This window comes from Sminthopsis crassicaudata, chromosome 1 (assembly GCF_048593235.1).
Source record: "Sminthopsis crassicaudata isolate SCR6 chromosome 1, ASM4859323v1, whole genome shotgun sequence".
NCBI classification, from domain to species: Eukaryota; Metazoa; Chordata; class Mammalia; order Dasyuromorphia; family Dasyuridae; genus Sminthopsis; species Sminthopsis crassicaudata.
Genome location: NC_133617.1, coordinates 591436512 through 591458080, shown reverse-complemented (window position 1 = coordinate 591458080; position 21569 = coordinate 591436512). Strand labels below are relative to the sequence as shown.

At 34.7% G+C, this 21569-nt stretch overlaps 1 protein-coding gene across 2 annotated transcripts in view; it reads left to right on the top strand.

Annotated features, from left to right (window-relative positions):
- The window catches only part of CWC27 (CWC27 spliceosome associated cyclophilin), a 286252-nt gene that overhangs the window by 234066 nt on the left and 30617 nt on the right, over nt 1-21569 (top strand). For both annotated transcript variants that reach the window (XM_074282412.1, XM_074282411.1), the window contains exon 13: nt 1981-2084. In XM_074282412.1, coding sequence (XP_074138513.1) covers nt 1981-2084 — 104 coding nt within the window. The remainder of the gene's footprint in view (nt 1-1980; nt 2085-21569) is intronic.

Sequence of the window (21569 nt, the reverse complement as noted above, 5' to 3'; positions counted from 1 at the left end):
TTTTTCATATTTGTCATTTCTGAAAGTAATGTTGTGAAGTAATGTTACATTTCATTCATATACCATCATTTATTCAGCCATTCCCTGATCAATGGGCACTTACTTTCATTCTAGTTCTTTAATGCTAATACAGTACTGCTGTAAATATTTTTGGTATATGTAGAAATTTTTCTCTTTCTTTGACCTACTTGGGGTATATGCCAAGTAGTGATATCACTGGGGCAAAGACTATATACAATTTAATGAGCTTCAAAATTCAATTTCAAATTATTTACAGAACAGCTGGCCTAAGTCACAGTTCTGCCATCAGAATTCAATGTGTGCCAGTGTCCATAACCTCTGCAACACTAGCCTTTTTTTCCTTTGTCATCTTTGCTATCTAATGGATGTGAAATAAAACCTCCTATTGATTTTACTATTTATTTCTCTTACTGTTAAAAATTTGAAGGATTCTTCCTTGTGATTGCTGATAGTCTATAGTTCTTCTTTTGAAAATTACTTGTGTGTTTTAACCTAATCAACTTGTGATTTTGTGATTGGTGTTATTCTGCTCCATTTTCTGTTCCTCATTGGGCAAAAGAAGCACAACAAAATATCTATTAAACTTAATGGAAAAGATTTTCTCCTCAAATTGAATTTTATATCTGGTAAAGCAAAGAAGTATTAAATTATAAATCATATATCTATTATGACTAACAGAGGATTAAAGATTGTTATTAAATCATTTTGACCAGTAACAGTCTCTTCTATACCCCAGACACTGTAGGAGCTATGTGGATATGAAAATTGTTGCTCATTCTGCCCCATCTCCTAATTCATAAACTTAAGCCTGCTCCAGATTTATGCAAGTGGCTAGCCTATGAGTTGGAGAATAAGATTCATTATTCCATTTTAGAAATTTCATTAACTTAAAAACTTGCAGATGTGGGATTTTGCATTTTCATTTTGTATTTCTGGCAATATAGAATACTGGACTGTCAGTCAGAAAACTTGAGTCTTAGTTCCAGCATTGACACTGACTTGCTCCACTACCACAGGCAGCTAGCTCACTTAGTATCTGGGCCTGCATATCTCTTTACCAATAGAAATAAGCTGATGATAATTACTATCCCTACTATCTTTAAGTAAAGATTAAAAAAAAAAAAAAAAAAAGCCAGTCAGCCTCTCTACTGTATAACTTTTTTCCCAGATCTATAGTGATATGATTTCCTCATTACATAGCCAGACTTACTGGCACAGATTACTTGCCAGGTTTCTGGCAAAGAAAGAAACAGACCAAAAGTAGAAGAGATCAGTAGATGAATGTTTAGTTTTGTGTCTATTTCTAAATGTATCCCATAATTAAGTGAAAGAGAATGAATTGGTTAAAAAAAAAAAGTAAACAGACTCAGAAAAATGTGTCTAATCACGTTAAGTGTAGATAATTGGAGTTGGCTATATATGTGATAGACCTATATCTTGTTAAAACTGTGTATATAAAAAGATAATCAGTTGTCATGTTTAAAATGTTGAGTATCAGTAAGTGAATCTGAGAAATGTACAAAAATTAAAATTTTCCATTTTATGCAGAGTAAATTTTATACATTGAAGCTCCCAAAATTAAGAACTGTCTCTTTTCTCCCACTTCAAAATATTAGACAAGAGGAAGGAAAGTTCATTACACAGAGAAGAACTATCAACCTGAACTGAGAAATCTCAGTATAAATCCAGAAAGAATTCGTGTAAACAAGATCTGTATAGTATATCTCATAACATCTGTCTAATTCTGAACTTCAAAACATTTTTATGTGAATGAATGTATGCATGAATGAATTCATAAAAAAGTACTTAAGAAGCACCTATTGTAGAACTGTATCCAGAAGTTAATGTCATCATAAGAATTTTATTTTATTTATACATGATATAGTTTTCTCTAATAATATTTTAAAAAGCAACATATATCATTGTCAGAAATTTAACAAAACTCTATTGCTATTTCAGACACTGGCACTGTTGAATCAGTTTAAATCTAAACTTACTCAGGCCATCGCTGAAACTCCTGAAAATGAAACTTCTGAAACTGAAGTAGACGACGATGAAGGATGGTAAGGATTCTGATTTATTGAAAGTAACTATGAAAAATACTGAATGGGAATTTAATTACTGCAGCAAACATGTATCAGTTACCTATAATGTTCATATCATCATGCTATCTCTAGATGCTGAGAAAATATAAAGTTAAATAAGATTTTGGTTTTCATAAAATATGCACACAGAGAAAAGGGGGCACAACATGTGAACAAATAGCTATAATACAAATGAATATATGGTAAATGCATGAGAGGTGCAAGCAAAATTTTTGATGAGGTCTGAGATGAAAAAAAACATCGCTTCCTATGTACTTGGGGTGATTGGGTTTTAAGAGAAATACACAGAAACTCACAAGTAAAGAGAAAGAAAGGAATTCTAGGCATTAGAAATAATGTAAGTAAAGACTTGAAGTCAGTAAAGCAAGATGAAGTGAATGTGTAGAGTTTGGCTTGGGGAAGAGCAGAAGACACTTCTCTGAGTAAAAACAGCTTTTGGAACATTTTTTTCCCCCTTAGGGGACAACTCTGCTCATGCTTCACATGTTAGATTGGCAAATTATTAAATTCTGATCCTGCCTTTTTTTCTGACACCTAGAAAACTTTCCATTTTAGATAACAAATGATGAGCACTGGTTCATCTATTCTAATGTTTCCCAGACCAGTCTGGCTACAAAGTACTTTTGAGCTGGAAATGTATCAATGAACAGATAAATCTGGTGATTACGGAGGGAAAAATGGATTATGGAATATCCCTAGAAAAAATAGAATTTAGGGAAATTATGAAACAAATAGAAGTCATTTTCATACTCTCATCATTTTTATATATAATTTAATCTCTTAGGAGGAAACATACTGATAACATTGGAATTTTTTTCATGGAATCTATATTCACTTTTCATGGAACACCGGGTTTCCATGAAATATAGTTTAGGAAACACAAATCTCATACACTCTCATGTTACAGAATAAGGAAACAAGGCCTAGAGAAATCAGTTTAGTCATGAGGTACAATGACTGAACAGCAGATCCATGACTAGAACCCAGGTTTTTTAACTGTCAAGACAGTATTCCTCACTCTCCGTTGTACTACTTGTAGTCTTCCCTAAGCAGGATAGCTTCACTTTCTTTATACGTTAAATTGCTGATATACTCATGAAATCAAATTAATTATCAGAAGTTATGAACAGTATTTTAATTTCTCATCTGGAACTTCCTCAGGTTCATGGGATTCAAAAGTAGAAATCTTTGGAGACCACCTGATAAAGCCTCCTTTAAAAAGATGAGGAGGCGGAATCAAAGTGGCAAGAGTAAATCACTCCAAATACCTTTAAATAATGATTCTAAACAGATTTTAGTGCATCAGAACACACAAAAAGATGCAGCAGAACATTTTCTAGCTGGAGACAACTTAGAAGGTCATCAGGAAAGATCTATGGCACTAGGATGGGAGTCCATTCCGCAGTCCTGGTAATTTAGGGTTGGTGCAGGCTCCACCAGGAAAGGCTTTAGGACCTCTGAATCAGTGACAGTACTGACAATTTCCATACCAATTGGAAGATCAGCAGGAAAGATTTATCATTAAGGTGAAAAGACCTTGGGAGACCAGCAAACCGGAAGTGGGTATGGGGGCAGCTTCCAGAGGCCTCAGCTTTCAAGAGTTCTCTTTAACTAGCAGGAAAGACTCAGTTGCTTTAGCACACTAGAACTTACAACCACAAAGGAATAGGGAAACTCCTCACAGTTTCAGGATAGAGAAGAGTGTCTATGGTCAGGTTCTTTTTTGTTTGTTTGTTTGTTTTGTTTTGTTTTCCCTGAGACTATTGGGATTAAGTGACTTGCCCAGGATCACACAGACAGGAAGTGTTATGTGTCTGAGGCCAGATTTGAATTCAGGTCCTCCTGACTTCCAGGCTGATGCTCTATCTACTGAATCACCTAGCGGCCCCTATGGTTCCCAGAAGGATCTCTTGAGCTTGAAGGAACAGTGCACCCTCCACCTTGGAAACAGAACCCTACTTTAACAAAGAGTTAAAAGCCAAATAATAGGCTGGAGAAATGAGCAGACACAGAAAAAAGGTTCTGACCATAGAAAGTTACTATGGTGACAAGGAAGATCAAAACATCTACTCAAACGAAGATGACATAGTCAAAGCTCCTATATCCAAAGCCTTCAAGAAAAATAAGAATTGATTAATCTCAGGCTAAGAAAGAGCTGAAAAGGGATTTTGAAAATCAAGTAAGAGAGATGGAGAAAAAAATTAAGAAAATAATTTAGAGTGGTTCAAAAATAAATACAAAAAGCTAATGAGAATGCCTTAAAAAGCAAAATTGGTCAAATGGGAAAGGAGGTACAAAATCTTACTAAGGAAAACAATTCTTTGAAAATTAGAATTCAGCAAGTGGAAGTTATTAACTATAAGAAATCAAGAAACAATAAAATAAAGCAAAAAAATATAAAATATCTCATTGGCAAAACAACTGATCTCGAAAACAGATACAGAAGAAATAAATTTAAAATTATTGGTCTACCTAAAAACCATGATCAAAAAAAAAAAAAAAAAGCATAGACATTATCTTTCAAGAAATAATCAAGGAAAACTGTCCTAGTATTCTAGAAGCAGAGGGTAAAATAGAAATTGAAAGAATCTACCTATCACCTCCCAAAATGAAAACTCCCCAAGAATATTATAGCTAAATTCTGGAACTCCCAGGTCAAGAAAAAAATATTGCAAACATCCAGAAAGAACAATTCAGGTATAACAGAGCCACAGTCAGGACAATACCAAATTTAGTGCTTCTATCTTAAAAGTCAAAGGGTTTGGGATATAATATTCTGGAGAGTAATGGAGCTAGGATTTCAACCAAGAATCATCTACCCAGCAAAACCAAGTATTAAATTAATGAAATAGAAGACTTTTAGGCATTCAACAATGAAAAGACCAGAGCTGAATAGGAAATTTGATTTTTCAAATACAGGACTCAGTAGAAGTATGAGATAATTAGGAAAGGAATATTATAAAGGACTTAATAAAGTTTATATATTTACATTCCTACATGAGAGGATGATATTTGCAACTCAGAATTTTCTCATTATTATGGCAGTTAGAAGGAGGACATATATACGTATATATATATATATATATATAGAAAGAGAGACAGACAGACAGACAGACAGGAGTGACAGAGGAATGAACTGGGAGAATGAAAAGGAAAAGGTGGAATGACATAAATTATCTTCCACAAAAAAAGGCAAGAAAAAGCTTTTATAGTACAAAGGAAGAGAGAGAGGGGAAAGGGAATGAATCTTACTTTCATCAGAATTGGCTCAAAGAAGAGATAACATATACATTCAATTTGGGTATAGACATCTATCTTAGGAAAGTAAGGGGGGGGGGATGAGTTAGGGGAAGAGGGAAGGATGATAGAAGAAAGGGCATATTAGGGGAAAGGGGTAGTCAGTAGCCAAAGACTTTTGAGGAGGGTAAAAGTAAAAGGGAAGAGAGAATAGAATAAACAGGGAAATAAGTTAACAGTAGTAATTGAGGAAAAAATTTTGAAGCAGATTTTTCTGATAAAGACTACATTTCTCAAATGTATAGGAAACTTAAGTCAAATGATTTTTTTTAAAAATGAGGCATTCCCCAATTGATAAGTGATAAAAAATATATATATATCAACTATATGCCAAAACATCATAAAATCATGCTTATGTTTGACCTAACAAAAGATTTTAAGAACAAAAAAAAAACTTAGGTACAAAAATATTTGTAGCACCTGTCTTCTTAGAGCAAAGATTTGGAAATTGAGGGGATGCCCCTAAATGTGGTATGTGATGTTGATGAAATGTTATTGTTCTATGGGAAATGATGAACAGGATACTCTCAGAAAAACCTGGTAAGCCTCTATGAATTCAAGCAAAATGAAATGTACTGAGTACAAAGTAATAGCAATGTTGAGGGATAATCAGCTGTGAGTAATTTTGCTATTCTCAGCAATATAGTAATCCACAACTACTCTGAAGAAAAATACTACCCATACCCAGACAAAGAACTGATTGTATCTGAATATAGATCAAAGCATATTCTTCTTCTTTTTTTTTTTTTTTTTTCTTGAGGGTTTTTTTGTGTGGGGGAGAGGAGAGAATCTTATTTTGATGAGAAAACAGAGGTCCAGTGAGGCAAAATGATCTAAGATCATATGAATAGTAAGTCACCAATACAGGATTAAAATCCTAGCTCTCTGACATCAGCTCCGGGGCTCTTGTCCTGGGCACATCCCGTATCTTCAATCATTTAGAGCAGTGGTGCCAAACTCAGATAGAAATGGGGGCTGTTATATAGGATTCCTGCAGGCTGCTTATTCCCTTAGAAAATTATATATTAACATTAACTATGTCCTATTGTATTTTTATTTATTTTGTCAAATATTTCCCAATTACATTTTAATCTGGTTGGGCTATACTCCGGAAACATTGTGGATATATTCATATTTGACACCTGACTTAGATTACAGTATTATAATACTTATCCTTTATAAAATAGACTGGTAAATTATAGATAATTGGACATCTCATTATAGGGGTCAAATTTTAATAGTATATTTTTCTTTTGTTAAGTAAAAGCAATCTTCTTTAAGCTCCTCAGCATTTAAAAGCCTATTTATTAATTCCATAATCCTGAATCTTTCTTAAAATCTCTACTTTCTATCAGCATGTTTGTCTTTTGAATACTTCATTGACGGTTAAAGCCACATTACAAAATATGGAATATGAGCACTTTTGTCCTTAATTTTATTCAGTGCTGGCCAAAGAGTGGAAAAATGAAAATTTTTCTTTTTATTATCAAACTACTCTTTCCTCAGAATTGCTTCATATGTGTCATAGGAAGCCTCCCCTAATTAGCCTTTTCTCCTCTTGCACCCTGGATCAGTTTCTTTTCACCAAACTAACCAAATTAGTCTCCCCAAGTCATGATTTCACCTCTTTAGCCTGTGAGCCATCCATATGCCATAACTGCAGCCTGAAATAAAATAATCCCTTCTTTCTGCCAAACTATCTCTATCACCATTCTATCCTTGATTCAAATTCTTCATAAAATTGTTCAATCAGAATGGTTGGTTGAGCACTAGCAAATTAGGAGTCCTGAAGGAATGGAAAGGATATTTAAAAATTCCCAAAAAATGTCCATTGTCCTTAAAGAGTAGCTTACAATCTAGTGGGGAAATCTGAGGAGAATCCACATTTTTTAAAACATAAGAATATCATCAAACAAGTACAAACTTGACAAATGTTTGGAATTTCATATATATTTGGAGATGCTGGTACAAATGAAATGGTAGAGATTAATGCTACCTGACTTAACAAGGCACCCTGAGGGAAGGACAAGAGGTAGCATGTGCAGGGCAAGTCAAACCACTGTTATCACCTCATCTATTTCTTCTCTTCAGAAATCCAGTTATCTGATTTGATTTCCCATTTCCTTTGGTGTTTTAATCTCCCTTCCTGAGACATCAGGGAAGGCGGGTTCACCTCCTTTTTGGGGGTTCTCACCTCCTTGAGAAGTCAGGGAGGTTAGGACCACCTATGTGATAAAAGAAAGCAGGAAATGTTATGGGCCAGAATGCTGAACTTGAAATAAAGGATTCTTACAAGGTTCTAAGTCAGTGGAATTGATAGAGACAATAGTTACCTAATTTAGCATGGATCAGTATGATTGATTTAATCCTACAAGGAGATGTTATGGGTCAGAACTTGGAACAAGGTACTAAGTGGAATTAAGGAGACAGTGATTAAATCTAGTTTAGCATTGATTTAATCCTACAACAAATAATAGTTTGCTAGTGATATAATGATTGGTTTGTACTCAGTGTGGTGCATATAAGCTAGAAGCCTCAGCCTCAGCCTCAGCCTCAGCCAGGAAGATTCAGAGAGACAAGCAGAAAGAAGACTGGAGGTCTGAAGGCTGGAGCACAAGCCCAAGCCCTTGGATTCAGGCAGATTCATCCTATCTCACACCACCGTGGTAGCAGATTCTCCCTTCTTCGCTTCTCCACTGAAATCCTCTGGAAGGCCTCTAGAAAACTAGCTGAACCCCAAGTGAAAGATATAGGACTTTGGAAGTGATAATAAAGGATTTGGACTTTAACACCTGGCTGTACTTGTAGTGATGACTGAACTGAATAGAAGGCTGCTTCCAGAGACCCTAAGAAAACCTCAACAGAGAATATTACATTTTAGAGAGAATACTACACTGAGGCAGTTGGGGTTAAGTGACTTGCTCAGGGTCACACAGCTAGGAAGTGTTAAGTGTTGTCTGATGCTAGATTTGAACTCGGGTCCTCCTGACTTCAGGGTTGGTGCTTTATCCACTGCACCACCTAGCTGCCTCTACCTTCATTAGTCTTAAATGTAAAACTATCAGCTTTCAGATGTCCTTGGTGTTAGCCAGTTTTCTTTGATCTTCAAAAATAAAATCTTATCATTTAAGGGAATCATTAGTAAGTCTTGAGTAGCTTCACTCCTATTGCTAACTTCCATTATGATCTCCTAAGTATCCTACTTTGTAGAATACATTTTTTGGAATAAATATGATTACACATAAATGGCTATGGTATTTAGTGATTTCTAGGACCATATGTATTCTATGGTGACCATAATTTACTTTTTCCTAAGGAGATGATTGAATTTTTCATGAAGCAATAAGAGTGTTAGTGTTGTTAATACAATTTGCATGCTCTTTTTCATTTGCAGTATAAATTACATGCATAAAGAGAAGTGATGATTATCAGTGTTGCATGGAATCATTTTCTTCCTCCTTCAGTAATCTCAGTCAGTTTGGGAAGTCTGATCAAGTTAAACTAATTCAGCTTTAAGAAACTTCTTCTGACTTAAAACTCTCTCTTGTGAAGTGTATCTCAGTGCAACAAAAAGAAATCGTGTGCTTAGGATGATTTGTAGCAAATAGTATGAGCATGGCATGTGCGTGTGTGTTATGCATAAATTACATGGTTCCTAGACCATTTGGTAGGTCATGGTTGCTGCTTTTCTGAGAAGTGAAAAATCAGTCAGTGTGTTGTACTATACTGTCAGGGTCTGTTATCTGAGGTAAAATGATTGCTTCTAAGACATTTTTATGTGTCCACATGAGTGGCCACACATTGAGGGATCATTTTCATTTTCTGTCAAGATAGAAACCATTACCAATTTGTTATGTTTTCTTTTACTTGGCAAACTTTTCCCTTCACATTTTTGGCTGAGCTGCTTTATTGGCATGGTGTACAACAGACATTTGGGTACTATTCAGCAGCGTTCTACTTTTTTATGCAAGAAAAAAGAGAGTCTAGAGGAGAAGAAGAAAAAAAAGAAATATGATTCTATTGTAAACAGTGTGTATGGTGCTTGATAATTATTACCAGATTTCACTGTGTAACAAGGCATTTAAGGAAGTGTTATTAGGATATCTAAGCAGAAGCACATGATAGAAAATTTTAAATAAAAAATTTCTAAGATACTTTCTTTCTTGAAAAAGATATTGCCAGTATTTGGTGGCAAAGACTGTCAGTGGATTGTCAAGCAGATGTATGAAGCCTCATTGCCACTCTGTTCCTTGAGTCCCATAGCATCAACATACTAGCATGGCTGGAGATTCCTTCCCTGAGCTTGGAATTTACAAAACTGATTAGACACATGTCAGGAGGCTATAGCCAAGGGACGCATATGACTGTGTGGATGAAGTCCATGTGCCAGTTTATATTTGGTCAGATAAAGCTTGGTTAGCCCTGAAAAAGCTCTAAGGTTGTGTCTGACAGCAAATTGGAGAGTTCTATTAAAAAAAAAGCCACCTGCTCCTTACACAACAAAATGGGCATTTCCAAGAGTGGATATTAGGGAATATCCAATGTCATTCCACAGTTTGTAACATACTAAGTTTCTCATAAAGGAACACAAAGAAATAAAATAGAATTTAGCAGCCAAAAAATGCTTTGAAGAAAAGTTTTCATTATTTTTAAGCCACACTGCTTTGGTTATTATTCTAAAGATATGTGAAAAGCATTTACCTTCCATTCATCCACTTGATTTTTTTTTTTTTTTTTTTATGTCTCACTAACCTGAATGGTGACAGAATAAGAACCCATTGTGTGAATGATAAAATATGAGGTGTAAGTAATCAATTGTAAACCCTAAGCAAATTGCATTTAGCTCCCCTGGGGACATGTTCAAAGATTTCAGATCCTTTTGGTAAATATCCGCTATCAAACATAGGAAGAAACAAAATAGGGAAGACCATTCAGTCAGCTCCAAAATTTTGAAAAATCTTACATTTACTCATTAGACAGTGTTTTCAGTGTCACTCATTTTATTGACATATGCTGAGTGATAATGTTTATTTTAAATGTTTCTGCAGAACTTTCTACTGCCTAGAGTGATTGTCTTCTTCACAATTAACATAGTTGCTGATAGTACCAAATTGCCCTTTTTAAAAAAAATTTAAGAAGAAAAAAACTGAAAGATGATAGAAAAGCCTTTCCCTGTACTGTTTCATTACAGGTTTCTTTACATATTTTTAAATCTGCATTTAATCTGAAAGTTTATAACTTAAATTCATGTTGAAATTATTATGGGGGAAGTAACTCCTCTCTGAGTTCATGTGTTAGGTAAGTGCTGCTAAAATATATTTACCATAATGCAGAAATGACAGAGGTAAAAATGGAGGTTTTAGATTTGTGCCCAAGCATAAATACATTCAGAACTTAGAGAAAACCAAAAAACCTGAACATTCCGAATTTTCCCCTCCTTTCCTCCACTCTCTCTCCTATATGGCAGGCAGTCCCATACATGTTAAATGTGTAATAGTACATCCTAGATACAATATATGTGTGCAGAACCGAATTTTTTTGTTGCACAGGAAGAACTGGATTCAGAAGGTAAAAATAACCTGGGAAGAAAAATAAAAAATGCAAACAGTTTACACTCATTTCCCCGTGTTCCTTCTCTGCACGTAGCTGATTCTCTCCATCATTGATCAATTGGATCTGAGATAGATCTTCTCTTTGTTGAAGATATCCACTTCCATCAGAATACATCCTCATACAGTATTGTTGTTGAAGTGTATAATAATCTCCTGGTTCTGCTCATTTCACTCAGCATCACTTCATGTAGATCTCTCCAAGCCTCTCTGTATTCCTCCTGTTGGTCATTTCTTACAGAATAATAATATTCCATAATATTCATATACCATAATTTACCCAATCATTCTCCAATTGATGGGCATCCATTCATTTTCCAGTTTCTAGCCACTACAAAAAGGGCTGCCACAAACATTTTGGCACATACAGGTCCCTTTCCCTTCTTTAAGATCTCTTTGGGATATGAGCCCAGTAGTAGCACTGCTAAGTCAAAGGGTATGCACATTTTGATAACTTTTTGGGCATAATTCCAGATCTCCAGAATGGTTGGATTCTTTCATAATTCCACCAATTCCACCAATATCAGTGTCCCAGTTTTCCCACATCCCCTCCAACATTCATCATTATTTGTTCCTGTCATCTTAGCCAATCTGACAAGTGTGTAATGATATCTCAGAGTTGTCTTAATTTGCATTTCTCTGATCAGTAGTGATTTGGAACACTCTTTCATATGAGTGGAAATAATTTCAATTTCATCATCTGAAAATTGTCTGTTCATATCCTTTGACCATTTATCAATTGGAGAATGGCTTGATTTCTTATAAATTAGAGTCAATTCTCTGTATATTTTGGAGATAAGGCCTTTATCAGAACCTGTAAAAATGTTTTCCCAATTTGTTACTTCCCTTCTAATCTCTTACAAGACCTTTTAAAGGCAAAATTACATCATAGTGGCAGAGAAATCATTCTTTTACGTATTGTAATCTTGTACATTCTCCATAGGCTGTAAAGTTACAGAAAAGACAGATCCATAATCCCATTCTTCTCTCAAAGTCATAAAAGTTGATCAAACTTTGTTAAGCAGTTGTAACCTCATATATAAACAATCCTAGTTAAAAACATTTGATAGGTAAACTAAGTCAAGTTACAGATTAAACTACAACTTAAAAAGTTGACAAATATGCTGATTGAGAGAGAAAATTTACATGTAACTAAAGGATCAGGAATAGTTGAGATTTCTTCCTTTGGATTCTTCTCTAAGGAATGTTTAAAAGCCCTAGGTAAATTTTTTTACTTCATAGGACAAGTTTTGTTTTGGTAATGTTAATGTTAACAGAACACAGGCTTTCAGTTAACCAAAAGTTGCAGAAGGAATGATCGTGAGCCTCAAATAATAAAAATTAATAAAAAGAAAATTTTAAAAAATAAAAAATTCCCATTATAAAATAGTAAAGTATATAGTTAGTTTTTTACATTTGCATTATTTCTCAAAAATCAACCTGAACTTTCTACTCTATAATGCATATAGTAGAAGTATATCATGAAAATTATAAAAACAGTTGAATTTGAAAAATTGCTCAAAGTAAAGGATAATTTTAAAATTTTGTTTTAAGTGAGGTTAGGATCATAGGTATTAATCAAGGAACTTCATTAAGGAAAGAGGATATCCTCTTGGAACAATTGTTTTGCCATTATAAATTCCTAGAAAATAGAAATAGACTATCATTTTCCTTCTCTTTTTAATATCATGTCATTTCTTACATGTCTCTCTTTTCAGTGCTTCATCTGTGTAATTAGAATTAGTATAATATATATGCCATTTCCGTTGTAATCGCAAGTTTTCTATATTTTATGACAACTTTTATACTCATGACCTGGTTTGTCAAATTTTATTGCTATACCTTGATTTTTTTTTTTCACCAGGCAATAATATCTGCCTTTTAACCAACTTATCTGTGCCAGAGGTTTGGAGGACCTAGCTGGGGTATAACATTGGTGCCAATATTTTGGATTTGGCACTGGAAAATCTGAAAGCCTTTCATTAGAATTATCATAGTAATCTTGTGCTTATTGTACATAATTTTATAGAAGTAACAAGTACTAGGAATTGAAGTGAATGTGCCACATCACCCCTAGAACTAAGGCTTAATAATGCAGATGGAAAAAGAATATTGAGTTCTAGATGGGGTGAGACCACAATATAAGATAATCATTAGAGGACATGTCCTTGTCCCATTGTAAGTGGCAGAGCATTAAACACTTACCTTTAATATGTAGCACTTAGAGTAACTTGTGTGTGGTACAGAATTGCATTGTGTGATAGTGTACTGTGACAAAAACAAACATTTAAGCTTAATTCCAGTTTCCACCTCAGTAAAAAATTCCACCACCCAGCATGGGTAACAAGGTGGGCCACAGAACACAAATGTCTGTAATAAGAGTAGAGACAGCAGAGCAGCTAATAGAAATGAACTAGTTCTATATCAAGTGGAGTCAGACTACCTGGAGGCTAGTCCCTACTTTCCCCTCTCCTTAGGCAAGTCCTCTTACTTTTCTAGGATACATTTTCCTCTTCTATAAAGTATAGAGGTTGGATTAAATCATCTCAAAGACCTGTTACAGTTGTAAGATTCTGATGTTCTCTTAAGAGAAAAGACACCTTTACCCTTGGCTCTTTGTAGAGATTCCAGGGTGACCAGGAGGATGTAAGATTTTGCAAAAGCAAACCTAGAGGCCCTGACCTCGTTCAGCATGTTTAAGGGTCAGTGCAACTCAAATAAAGCTCTCTCTCAAATCTTCTGAATCAATCAATCCTGATCTGGTATTGTTATAGTTACTCTGACCTGGTCCTTTATATGCATATATTCCATATATCCATATATCCATATACCCATGCTTATGGAATATATCTCATTTGGTGTTTTAGAATGGGACTGGATTTGAAAAGTCACTAACACACCTATATTAGAATATGGCACTTTCTTGCCTTTTAATTGTTCTAAGACTTGCCTCGTATGACTTGTCACTGTTTGACATGCACCCAAATGCTAGTGTCACTGTCTCTTTTCTTTGGGAATGGATATCTTATGGCACAAGTCATTATTACCACAAGATAATTTTCTCATGTTTTCAATAGGGATATCCTTTAAAAATACATAAATCATTTTTATAAAGAGAGAAACTCATTGGGGAGATTTCACAAAAATGAAAATATTTGATAGTATAAGGAACAATATAATAGAACTTTGGACTCAAATCAGAAAGACCTGAATTTGAATCCCACCTCAGACACTTACAGATTTTTGATTCTGGACAAATTACTTAACATGCCTCAAACCTCATTTTTTTTTTCATCTGTAAAATGGCCTATAGTAAGACATACATCACAAAGTAGTTATGAGAATCAAATAAAATCATAAATGTAAAGCACTTGTGAAACCTTAAGGCCCTGTATAACTGTTAGCTTTTGGCCAAGATGACCAATAATAATATCTATGAAGTGTATATCGATCTTACTGAAACCTATTGTATGTACCTAGATGAGATATCTGTGTTTGAGTGGAACATGCATTGCCTTTCCTTGGGGAGAGGGAAAGAGAGCAAGGGGGAAATTTGTTGGAAGTTTTTTTTGTAGTTTCCTATTTATTTCTATAGGTACGTAATCCCTCCTCACCCCCAATAAAATGTAAATTCTTTGAAGGTATGTTTCATTTCTCCTTTTTTATCCCCAGTGCTTAATAGGTGCTTGTTGACTTAATATTAGTAATAATTGTTATTATAAATATTATAATTAATATAAAATCTGTTATGAGGCAGAAAAAATTAAAGGATGTCTAGATTTTAGGAGGGTATACCGTGTTTCCCCGATAATAAGACACTGTCTTATTATTTTTTTGGGACTAAAAAACACCAGAGGGCTTATTTTCAGGGGAGGGCTTATTTTATCCTCCATCATGCCCATTTTAGCCTCCATCATGCCCCTTTTATCCTCCATCATGCCCATTTTAGCCTCCATCATGCCCCTTTTAGCCTCCATCATGCCCCCTGAGTGCTTATTTTATTCTCCATCGCTTACTGAACTTACCGAGTTTTTAGATGGTCCTGTCTCAGCTCTACTCCGCGGCGCTGCTCTCAGTAGCGCCAGCAAGCAAATCACCAGGGAAGAAGAGGATGACGCGCTCACTGCTGCAGCTCTGATTGGATGCAGCTCGGAGCGCGACGTGCGTTTCACCCGGGAGGGGAGGGCGGCGCTGCTTACTGAAGGTACCGCTACGCAGCATATAGCGCAGGGGATCACCATGATGACCGTTTTCATAGTAAGTTCGATAGGGCTTATTTTCGGGGGAGGGCTTATTTTAGCGGAATATTAAAGAGTATGTGGGTGTCTTATTTTCAGGATAGGTCTTATTATCGGGGAAACACGGTAGAATCAGACCTTTGAAGGGTTAATATTTTGAGGAGGCAAAAGTTAAATCCTTCATGGAAGAGTAAGGTATAAATGAATAGCAGATTAATGAGGAAGGAAGGAACCATATGAAATAGAATGAGCAAATTTTTTAAATCATAAGAAGCCTCGTTGCAGTAAATATTGAGGCATGTAGCTTCAGTAAATGTAGTTGAGACTTCTTACAGGAGAGTAGCATGAGAAGATGTAGGAAAGAAAAGGACCAGGTTATAAAGGATCTTGAACTGTACAGACTGAGCAGTTTGAACTTGATCCCATTAGCAGTGGAGAGCCACCCAGGGTTTTTTTTAATAAGGCAAGGAAAGGGCATGAACATTTATATTAATGCTTACTATGTTCCAGGAACCCTGCTAAGCACTTTACCAATCTTATTTGATCTTCACAACTCCTCTGAGAGGAACGTGCTGTTGATCTTGATTTTGCAATTAGGAAAAATGATAAAACAAGTTTGTTGTTGTTGTTGTTGGTTTTTTTAAGAGACTTGCCCAAGGCCTATAGTCCACAAAGACTCAGGTCTTCCTGACTCCCGGGCTGTCTGTCTCCTGTGTCACCTAGGGCAGTAACATCAGACACCTACTTAAAGAAGATTAATATGGAAAGATAAATTAGAAAAGAGGAAACAGACTAGTTGCTGAGAAACCTGTAATGCAAAGGAAATGGAACTAGATTTGTTGCCAGAGAACTTAGGTTTGAAACCTGGCTCAACTGTTTGTGACCTTGGGCAAAGTTATTTGTGTTTATTAGCCTCAGTTTGTTCATGTATAAAAAAATAAGGGGTCAGAAAAATATGACCTGAGCTCCCTTCCAGATAGAATTCTTTGAAAGTCATCATATGGATAATTAACTAATCTCTTTGCAGTTACTATTTCCCACCACACCTTTGGAATATTTCTCTCACCTATCTTAAAAATCTGTCCCCAGATGTTTTAAAAATCATGTCACCTTCAACTCATATTTTCCTCTGAGTATCTGCTCAGATCCAACCCTATTTTCCCTACAGCACATTAAGCACCAAGACAGGAAAGGCCAAATATGATAGTTCCGCTGCAAGTTTATGAAATTAAATGACTGTAGTAATACTCATTTTGTTTCACTTCTATTTCTTTCACATTATTAGAATTATCTGGTTTAATAGGATCTTAACCCTTGATAAAAAATATGAGAAAGGAACAGGTAGGCTTTCATGTATAATTCTCTACAACAAATGAGTTCTTTATAATAGATGTATAGTTGACTAAGAGATTTCAATTATATTGTTGTTTGACATTTGTTTTTTTTATTTTTTTAATTTGACTTGTAGAACAAAGTATATTTCATAAGAACTCACCTTCAACAAGGTATTTTAAAATGTTAAAATCATAAAAGATCCCTTGATAAGTGGAGTCAAAAAGCAAACATCATACACAACTGTCCCCTAATAATCAATTAAGAAATTAAGTCCTATAATAAACACTCAATGAAATCCATCACCATTCAGAAAAGATCAGCCTCATAATAATACTGAAAAAAGCAAGTGGATCAAGAGGTATTCACCAATCAGGACAGCTCAGACTGCAGATCAAGCATTCAAGAGCTGATAAAGTTAAGTCTTTTAGGGCACTATCTTTACTATATAAGAAGCTGTAGAAAGGAAACATACAAGAAGACTGAAAATTTCAGGTGACCAAAGGACCCAAAAACACATGATGGATAGTCAGGCAGGCTGTTTCATCTTACTGATGATGGCTAATGTCCAGGAAGTGTCATTAGACTAGTGACATTTTAGCTCAGTTCTACTTGTCACACTTGGAGTACTTCAGGAATCTCCTGAGAGGTATCTTATCTCTGATAAGATATCTCTGATTCCTTCTTCTAGCAAGTTTTCCCAATACATAGCTTCCAACAAAGTCATGTATAACTAGAAAAAAGTGGACAAATTATGTAACAATAGTGAGCTCTAACAGATTAATAGTTCAGATATTGCATTGATAGCCACAAAAATTATAAAAGAGAATTACAAAAAAAAAATTAAGTTATAAGATTGTAGATACAACCCATTGTTCCAGCAATACCACATACCACTACTACAGTATATGCAAGAGATCCAAAAAAAAAGGACCTATTTGGACATAAATATTTATAATAGTTCTTTTTGTCATGGCAAAGAATTGGAAAGGGAAAAAAAAAGAAAAAGAAGAAAGAAAAAGAAAACAGTCCCTGCCCTGAAGGTGCTTCCCTTCTATCTAAAAAAAAAGAAAATATGTACAAAAGTAGATATCTATAACACATTAACCAAATGCTGGGTAATCTTGGTGGTGAAGACAGTAGTAGCTAATAGGAGTGGAAAAGGCATCTATGAAATAACCTTAAACTGAATCTTGAATGAGCTTAGAAATTCTTGAAGGTGGAGAGAAGGAAAGTCATTCCAGAAATGGGGTATAGCCTGGGAAAAGGCATGTACATAGGAAGTGGATCAATATATGTAAGAAGCATCACTTACACCAGTGTGGCTGAACCATAAAGTGAATGAAGGTAAATAATGAGTAGGAATATTGGAAAGGTTGGAAAAAGGATCAGGTTGTAAGAATTTTAAATAACAGTTTATATTTGTTCTTAGAGGTAATAGGAAACAACTTGGATTTATTGACATGTTCAGACCTGTGCTTCAGGAAAATCTCTTTGGTGGATGAGTTGAAGTGGGGAGATACTAAACAGGGAAAACAAATAGAAGGTGATGGCAGTCTTCAGATGAAAAGTTATGAAGGTGTGAGCTAGGGCAATGGACATATGAGTAGAGAGAATAGAGCATATCTGGGAGATGTATTGAGAGAAACTGCAAGATGTGGCAATTGATTGAAAATTTGAAAGTAGTGAATGTGAGGAATTGAGTATGAGACCAAAGATGCAGACCTGAATGACCAAAAGGATGCTTTTGAGCTCAACAGTAATTAGAGAAGTTTCTTTTAAAAGGATGGGTTCAGGGAGGAAAGAGAATGAGTTGTTCTAAACTAGTTAAGTTTGAAAAGCTTCTGGGATATCCAGATTGGATTGTTTGTTGATTGACTTGAATCATATAGAAAGTAAAAAGTGGTAGAATAGAGCTTCAGATTCATACCATTCAATTCCAAGTTCAGTGGTCTTTTTACAGTATCACACCACTTTTTATAGAAGTGATATAGTTGGTCATCAAATTACATTTTTTTTCCCTCTAATTCTATAGAGGTAAATGGATTTCTGCTTTAAGCTAATAGAAAAGAGAATTTGATCATTTGTCTTCCAGAGAAACAGAGTGGCTTTGAATAGATCATTTTATCCAAGTTTATTGTGCCTTAATTACTTCTAAAAGAAAGGACCAATATTAGTTGCTAAGATTGTGACAACTGTTTACATCTTCGTGTGTTAATAGAAGCTTCTACTCCCCTTACCATTGTGAGCTGAGGCACAGATTTTATACAAGTTCTATAGACTCTGCCCTCTCTCATTTTGTTTATAAAAAAAAACAAAAACTATAAAATGTAGTTTCCCATAAAGTGTATTTTCAAGATGGAAAAGATTGAAGTTTGCAGACAGTAGGGCATGTCCATTCCAAGAATGGGAAGTAAGTTGATGCTTTATTGGTTTTGGAAATTCAACTTAGTTTTCCTGAATCATAATCTTAACATCCTGTATACTTCACTTTGTCTTCTTTGGGGAATAAATGAATACTGATAATGCAGCTGTAGAAATTGTTCACTCATTGTTTCTCAGAATGAACCAATTCTTCCAGACATTTTCATCAGTTCCATATAAATTTCATAGCTCCAGTACAACTTTATATTCATGAACTGCATATTGCAAAATAAGAGAGGTACCAGGTCCGTTTTATAAAATCCCTGAAGTAAGTCTTATCATTTTCCTATCTCTATGCCATCATATTTCCCTCACTTCACTTGGCCTTACATAAAGGAAATCATTAAAATTTATTCTGTTCCAGTTGAGCAATTTTGAATAGAAGTGCTATTTTAAAAGTAGAAGAAAAAAAACAAATCTAAAATGGGAAATAACATTTAGAAAATTTTTCCATTCCACAATTGTCTGTTGCTTCAAGTGCTCAGTCATGACATCAGGGTATCTGCTGGACCTTCTCCAAATCAACAGGTGTTAGCTGTGCAGAAGTCAGTGGAGAAGGCAAGATAACTTTTGTGCATAACAGATTCTCACTAGGGAGTATTACATTTTTTTTCCCCTTCCTATTGGCCTCCCTGAAAGCCAAAACTTTTTTGGAACTTGAGTTGAGGTAAGCTTCAACTCACTTTTTTTCTATGGAAAACAAGTGTTTATTGCCTTTGAGAATATACCACATAATTTTTCCAGAACCAAAACAGTGATGTCTGTTTAAATAAAATTCTATATTCTAGTCTTTTCTAAGGGAATCATCATACTTTTATCAATTCAGAATTGATTGTCAAAAGCCAAATCAGTTATAATGGCTATAATCATGATGGTTTGTACATTAGCTGAAAGCTACCTAGATTACTAGTAGATCATATCTAATATAATTTTAAGAGATGGTAATGTCTCACAGAATGTTGAGATAATAGAGGAAAAGTTGTGTGACTAGATATTTTTTGCTTGAATACTTGTCCTTTAAAGAATTAGGATGCGGTGGATAGAGCACCAGTCCTGAAGTCAGGAGGACCTGGGTTCAAATGTGGCCTCAGAATTTAATACTTCCTAGCTGTGTGACCCTGGGCAAGTCACTTAACCCCAATTGCCTCAGCAAAACAAACAAACAAACAAACAAAAAAAGAATTAGGGTAAACACAACAAAATTCATCTGGAAGGAGAAAATATAAAAAATATCAAGGAAACTGATTGGAAAAAAAAAATGCCAAGGTGGCCTGGCAGTTCCAGATTTCAAAATATATTACAAAGCAGTAATTATCAAAACAATCTGGTATTAACTGACAAGGCAGTGAGTGGAATAGTAGAATAAATTAGGTATAAAATGCATAGTAGTAAATGACCATAGTAATCTAGTATTTCATAAGCCCAAAGATTTAAGCTTTAGAGATAAGAACATACCCTTTGATAAAAATTGCTTTGATTAAAAAAAAAAAACCAAAACCATAGACCAACATCTTACACTGTATACCAAAATAAGGTCAAAAAAGCCAACTGATTCAAATACAAAGGGTGATATCATAAGCAAATTAGGGAAATCTGGGAAAATGTACCTACCAGATCTATGGTTAAGGGAAGAATTTTTGACTAAACAGGAGAGTAAGTGGATCACAGGAAGTGAAATCAGTAGTTTTGATATCATGAAATCAAAGATTTTTGCACAAATAAAATTAATTCAGCCAAAATTAGAGGAAAAACAAGAAATTGGGGCAAAAAAGTTATATCAAATTTCTCTATAAAGACCTCATTTCTCAAATATACTGGGAACTGAGCTAAATTTATAAAAATAAGAATCATTCTGTAGTTGAAAATGGTCAAAGGACATAAGCAAATTTTAGAAAAAAAATCAAAGCTGTCAATAATCATAAGAAAGAATAACTACTGATTAGAGAAATGCATGTTTAAACATTTCGTATTAAAACCAATCTACCACAGATCAGTGGAACAGATTAGATACAAAGGACAAAAAAGGGTACATCTATAGCAATCTAATCTTTGACAAACCCAAAGATTCCAACATTAGGGATAAAAATTCATTATTCGGAAAAAACTGTTGGGAAAACTGGAAATTAGTATGGCAGAAATTAGATATGGATCCACACTTAACACCATATACCAAGATAAGATCAAAATGGGTCCATGATTTAGGCATAAAGAGGGAGATAATAAATAGATTAGAGGAACAGAGGATAATCTACCTCTCAGACTTGTGGAGGAGGAAGGAATTTATGACCAGAGGAGAACTAGAGATCATTATTGATCACAAAATAGAAGATTTTGATTACATCAAACTAAAAAGTTTCTGTACAAATAATACTAATGCAAACAAGATTAGAAGGGAAGTAACAAATTGGGAAAATATTTTTAAAAACAAAGGTTCTGACAAAGGTCTCATTTCCAAAATATATAGAGAACTGACCATAATTTATAAGAAACCGAACCATTCTCCAATTGATAAATGGTCAAAGGATATGAACAGACAATTCTCA